Source organism: Aethalodelphis obliquidens, unplaced genomic scaffold (assembly GCF_003676395.1).
Source record: "Aethalodelphis obliquidens isolate GAN/ISIS:26980383/991018 unplaced genomic scaffold, ASM367639v1 scaffold6, whole genome shotgun sequence".
Taxonomy (NCBI): Eukaryota; Metazoa; Chordata; class Mammalia; order Artiodactyla; family Delphinidae; genus Aethalodelphis; species Aethalodelphis obliquidens.
In genome coordinates this window covers 5,327,263-5,333,661 of record NW_020837950.1, presented here as the reverse complement: position 1 = coordinate 5,333,661, position 6,399 = coordinate 5,327,263, and the positions used below count along the sequence as shown (strand labels likewise).

The 6,399-nt window shown below is 37.9% G+C and overlaps 1 protein-coding gene across 4 annotated transcripts in view; it reads right to left on the bottom strand.

Annotated features, from left to right (window-relative positions):
* Positions 1-2,093: 2,093 nt before the first annotated feature.
* NFXL1 (nuclear transcription factor, X-box binding like 1) overlaps positions 2,094-6,399 on the bottom strand; it is a 53,615-nt gene continuing 49,309 nt past the window's right edge. For all 4 annotated transcript variants that reach the window (XM_027103037.1, XM_027103034.1, XM_027103035.1 and 1 more), the window contains one exon: positions 2,094-3,681. In XM_027103037.1, the coding sequence (XP_026958838.1) occupies positions 3,508-3,681 (174 nt within the window). In that variant the 3' untranslated portion in view covers positions 2,094-3,507. The remainder of the gene's footprint in view (positions 3,682-6,399) is intronic.

Below are 6,399 nucleotides of genomic sequence, written 5' to 3'. Positions count from 1 at the left end.
TGTTAGGTCCTATGTAGCGCTATGAGGAAAAAAATATTGTATGAAGATAGAGAACACCAGATGAGGGTGGTAATTAGGGAATGTCTCCCTAGAGGCGTTTTAACTCGAATGAATCTGGATTGTGGAATTTTAGGCTGTATATGGGTAATTCTTCACAGCACCACTGAAATACATGCCCTTGCATTAACTGCAAATAAAACTTAGCAAGAACAGCAGATCAGCAAACAACAGACCTAAACTTGCTCAACAGACCAAGATTCTGAAACACATGAAAAGGGTTTCCCAGAAAGGACACCCGTAAGAGTTTCTGGAAAGCAGAGGGGTTCCCAGCTCCACTCACTCCTGCCAAATTGTCATCTCTTCTAGGACGTAGTAACCAGTACTCTGCTTTTCCCTCCTTCTATGAAGCTTGCTAACCTCAGAGGTAGACCCTAAGGTCTAAGGCTGAGACAGTGGTCTAATCACTGTCACTGAATCAAGAGGCAGCTTCCACAGACCAAAGAGATACAGCTACCTTACATCAGCTCTAGCTCCAGAGCTCAGACTTCTGTCTCACTTCCCAGTACCCAGGGATGGACACACCTAGCCACCGGAGGAGTCCCCTGGGTCATCTGAAATAACACAAAGAGCCCAAATTTTTTATAGGTCATCTATAAACACTAACACAAACACTTACCTCTTTTTAAAAACTTTAACATTCATAGCCATGAAGCTCAAGCATCAGACTTCTTTGCAAAAAGCAAACATTTTTAATGTTTTGCTTCAGTAAAGTTCCTTTGGCAATTTCAGCAAAGATTACACCAATTTATTTGAAATTATTTGATTTTAATTTAGACTTGAATAATGAAATTAATTGAAATACAAGCACTTAGGTGTTGGTCAATCCCTAAAAGTGTTTAAACTGAAAAATACTAAAAGATTTCAATATAAATATTCCACAAATTTCAAACAGCTAATAAACTTTTATGATACACAGTAAATAGGAAAATAAGGCCATCACATTCACATTTTTGTCTATGTCATTGTGAGTAGCTATTTGGTAACTCTTCCATTCCTTCTCTAATTGGCTTAGACTGCAGCAAAAAGGTCAACATGTACCGCTTTATTTCCCTCAGAACAAATTAACGTTAAGTATTTAAACAAAATTTCATTTCATTTTGACCTTAAAGAAATTATTTATTTCCTCCCCACTCCACTCATTGTGCAGCAGTTTCCACAGCGTCCTCAGGCCACTCCTTCAGGGCAGTGGGGAACCGAGGGAACTGCAGGCCCAAATCCCTGAGTCGAAGCACCACCAGCAAGCACCTCCATGCTGGGCTGCCTCCCACTCATCTCCCTCCCTGCTTTTACCTTTGATTCCTTAGAGTCTTCTCTCCACACAGCAGCCAGAAGACAGTTATCTTAAAAGAACAATGACCAACAACTATTCCCCACTTAAAACCTTCCAGTGCTGCCCACTGCAACCAGAAATAAACCCCCATTCCACAGCATGGTCTATCAAGCACACTGTGAACTGGCCCTGGGCGCTCTCTCCCCGTCACTCACTCAGCTCCAGCCACACCAGCCCTTCTGTCTGTTCCTCAGCTCTGCCAAGTATCTCCCAACTTAGTGACTTTGTACTCACTGATTTCTCTCCCTCACAGACTTTTCCCTCAGATCTTCAAATGTCCCCATCTCAGAGGGACTTTCCCAATCTAAACTAGCCAGTGCCTTTTCAGCCCCCTCTTTCATCACTTTCTGTAACATTTCTCTCATTTTTAAACATCACTTATCATACATGAAATCACGTTCATTTTATCGTGTATCTATTTCCTGCCCGCTCTCTTCCACTCCTTAACAGGTCCCTGAGAGGATCACCATTATCTTCAGTACCTAGAAGGTTCCTGGCACGCAGTAAAGGCATATGTTGATTGAATAAATGAATGAATAGTTGGGCAACTTTGGGTTAATTAATTAAGCTCTGAGCTACTAGCCAAGCAAATAAAAAACAGCAAACTGCTTCATTTATCATTCACTCAATCTCCCTCTTCCGCTCACTAGATTCTTCCGCACAAATCAGAAAGAAAACTTAGCAAGAACACAAGCCCAACAAAGAGGCATGAACTAGGCTTCAGGTTTGTTTATTAGGCCAAGATTTTGAAATACATGAAAAGAGCTTACCACATGGACATCTAACATTCATTTTAGAGTACAGTAAGGTAATGACTTGAGTGTAACAGCTCTAGTTAAGAGCTTCTGAAACAGCAACCCAGTAACTCTAACATTGGGAAAGGTAAAAAAGAAATCTAAAATTAAAACAAAAATACCATAAAGAAAGGAATGACTGCCCTTCCACTTTAGATACCAGCTAATACTTGACTAAGGAACATAACATTAAAGAAATTGAGTTAAAGAAAGCAAACTTTTAAAATCCTTCTTTGTACTTTTACCACTTCTACCACTTTTTAGTACCTATCAATTACTATGTTTTACATCAAGCATTAGAGTTTTATACCTTGATAAAATTATAGGTTCCTGAATATTTTAAATAGTAAATATTCTAGATTAAAAATTTGGTATGAAAAATTTTAATGAAAACATTAATTATACAAAAATTAAATAGCAAAACCATTTAAAATGACTTACAATTCAAACAGATTTGGCTTACTGATATTTCTCTATCAGCTTGTTTTCATAAGAACTTATTATTTCCAGCTGAAAAAAATCTACTTATACGATTGTGATAAGAAGAAATGAGAATAAAGTACATAAAGCTCGTAAGCCTGTGCTCAGCATATATTGCTCATAAATATTAGTTTTTCTTTTATTATTACTTTTTATTATTACTTTGAAAAAACACATACAAGTTTTACAAAACATGTCAACTTCAGTTAAAAGTTTCTTATATAAGACATAGCCACATGTGAGGAATCTAGCCTGGCATTTTTTGAAAACAATTATATTTTCCTCTGAGTGACATACTACATAAAATTTTACTTCAATAACTGATAAAAATTCCTCACTAATAAACCAATTTATGAAGTCTAATTATATAGCTTCATGTTATAATTTATGAGGTCTTTTAGAGGATATATATATTTTAAAAAGTACAAAGTTACATGATCAGGAAAAGTACCTTTTAATAAGTAACCATAACATTGTGAAATATTCCTCTTACCACACATACGGCTCAGTTTCATCTTAATTTCGCCAAAAAAAAAAAAGATGGCTCTAAATAGTAAATGAAACAGTTATGTTAATAGAAGGAAGCACAATGAACAACTAACATGTTACCCTGCCACTGGCTATGCCTTATGAAATATTTTACAATTTCAGTCATGCTTTTACTATTGCCACTTCTAGTATGCTAATTAAGATAAAGATTAACATTCTGTCCTTCTAACAACTGCTGGAATAGAGAGATGAATGTGAATATATATTATGTTCTACAACATTCACTTTCTAATATTCCAAATTTAACAACTTATCGAAATCTAATCTGAGGTATATTAAGAGATCAAACATTTTTTAATCCACACCATGGGCTATGTACCATGCAAACACTAAAACCACAACTGCACACACTGAAAAGAGATAATATTTATATTTTTGCCACAGCGTTAGCTCAACTGCCACTTCATCTCTCTTCCTGTTCTTCTTCCGACGACCCTTCAGTCTGTTTTCAAAAGCCTCCAGTTCGGCCTAAATCAAAACAGTATCATTTTTATTAAATTCAATACACACATTGATTTAAAATTTTCCACTTAGATAAAAATAAATTTGGGAAATGTTTTAATAGTAATGGTATATAATAAACATATTGATTTGATTTTTTAAAAGAACATCTCTCCACTACTGATTGTATTCAACAAATTCAGAACTTAGGTAAGCAGAAAGGGAACTAGGGAGTAGTGAAAGAGATTATTTCAGATTGAAGGCCTGCCTTTGATACTAAATACAGAAACATCTGATTTAAAATATAGACATTAGTTTTATACATCAACACCATTAACCTATAATTAATGGGGCTCTATAATATAGAGCTTCTAGTAAGTGCTAACGGATGACCCATTAGAATAAAGATACCTATAATTCTAGTTTTATACAATGCTGGTATAATAAACATTACTGGCTTGTATGGAAGAAATTCAAGTGAGTGAAGAGAAAAAAGCTGCCGGAAATTGATTCCTCTCTGTCAAATACATTTCAAAACACAGAGTACAAATTCTTCAGGGGAAAAATGCTTCATGCTTTAAATCAAAATGACTCTTTTAGAAAGCAGAAAAAACTCATTCTAAAAAAGAATAACTAGGCCTTCCCTGGTGGCACAGTGGTTGAGAGTCCGCCTGCTGATGCAGGGGACGCGGGTTTGTGCCCCGGTCTGGGAGGATCCCACGTGCCGCGGACCGGCTGGGCCGGTGGGCCGTGGCCGCTGAGCCTGCGCGTCTGGAGCCTGTGCTCCGCAGCGGGAGAGGCCACAACAGTGAGAGGCCCGCATACCGCAAAAAAAAAAAAAAACGGGTTTCCCTGGTGGCGCAGTGGTTGGGAGTCCGCCTGCCGATGCAGGGGACGCGGGTTCGTGCCCCGGTCGGGGAAGATCCCACATGCCGCGGAGCGGCTGGGCCCGTGAGCCGTGGCCGCTGAGCCTGCACGTCCGGAGCCTGTGCTCCGCAGCGGGAGAGGCCACAACAGTGAGAGACCCGTGTACCGCCCCCCCCAAAAAAAAAGGATAACTAGATGACACTCATTATAAAGTATAGATTTTCAGTCTACTGTTAAGAACTTACTTATTAAACTTTAATGCATGATAATATAATACACTATAGTGCACTGTTATTAACTAAAACCGGATACTTATTAACTAAAATATATATGTAATATTCATGCAAGATTCTGTAAATGTGTATTTAAAAGGAAATAGAAATTTCAGTTAACATATCCATGACTTTGCTCATAAACCACACTGTAAGAAGACTTAACATATACTTAATACAAAGTGGCATTCTTCAAAGAACCAAAATGTCAGAATATTCTCAAGTAGTTGTTGATATACAGCACAAGGTCAAAATATATTAAAAGCAGTCAAACTTGAGAACTACTGACACAGTAAAATAACTAATGCTTTAATGATGACTCACAGTCATCAAGCACGGTTTAAATTATTTTCTATACACTCTGTTTAAAAGGTGAGTAAATAGAGAATATGTTTAAGATTTCTATCCACAACTGATTATGAAAAGGGGAGGAAGGGACACCCTAAACTATTCTTAATAATTTAATCTCCCAGGATTTTAGTCGATCCATGTTTTACTGTATTAGCTCTGATAACTTATTTTTTGGTTTTAGGCAAACCAACTTTATAGAACCATAAAACACCGGAGGTCATTTTATCCCACGCTTGCTACATGAGTTGTTTTTAATGCCCTCTCTCAAGTCATGCAAATTTCAATTTCTTCATTCATAAAGGCAACAGTTTGTATACAATATACACTGCTTGATAAGTATAAAGCATCTCAAAATGCAAACTGACAAAAAATTACATGTCACTATTACAAAGTTAAGACACTCTTTGGAGTGTATGATCAATAAATACAGTATTTGAGCAAACAGGGGATATCAGGAATGTACTTGTTATCTAGGTAATAACAAAGAACAGATAAAAATCCTGCATTCAAGAATCTAATCGGTAAATAAGGGGATGTATTATTAAAACAAATGTGTTGTTAGTAAACAGCACTTATTTGTCACAGATAACCTACAACTCAGTAAAACAGAACTAAAATAATTTTAGATGAGCGAAGACATGCACTGCAGAGGATGACTTAAAATGGATGCTGCCATGCCCTGACCCTCACCCCTCAACCAAAAGAGGAGTTATCTCTTGAGAATGGACGAAACTGGCAAGCAAGTAAATTGGGAATACACAAAATATCTGTGAACATACAAGGTCCCGTGCTTCTTCAGAGGTTCAGTATACCTGGACTGAAGTAAGTGAATGGCTAATTTTTGTTTTACAGGAACTGTATTTTCAGTCCAGAACTGAGCTCACCAGATCCTAATTTGTATGTTTCCACATACCTTGTATTTGCATAAAAACTAACGATGAGGGCTTCCCTGGTGGCGCAGTGGTTGAGAGTCTGCCTGCCAATGCAGGGGACACAGGTTCGAGCCCTGGTCTGGGAAGATCCCACATGCCGCGGAGCAACTAGGCCCGTGAGCCACAACTACTGAGCCTGCGCATCTGGAGCTTGTGCTCCGCAACAAGCGAGGCCGCGACAGTGAGAGGCCCGCGCACCGCGATGAAGAGTGGCCCCCGCTCGCCACAACTAGAGAAAGCCCACGCACAGAAAAGACCCAGCACAGCCAAAAATAAATAAATAAATGAAATTTAAAAAAAGAAAAAAAAAGAAAGCGTCCTTT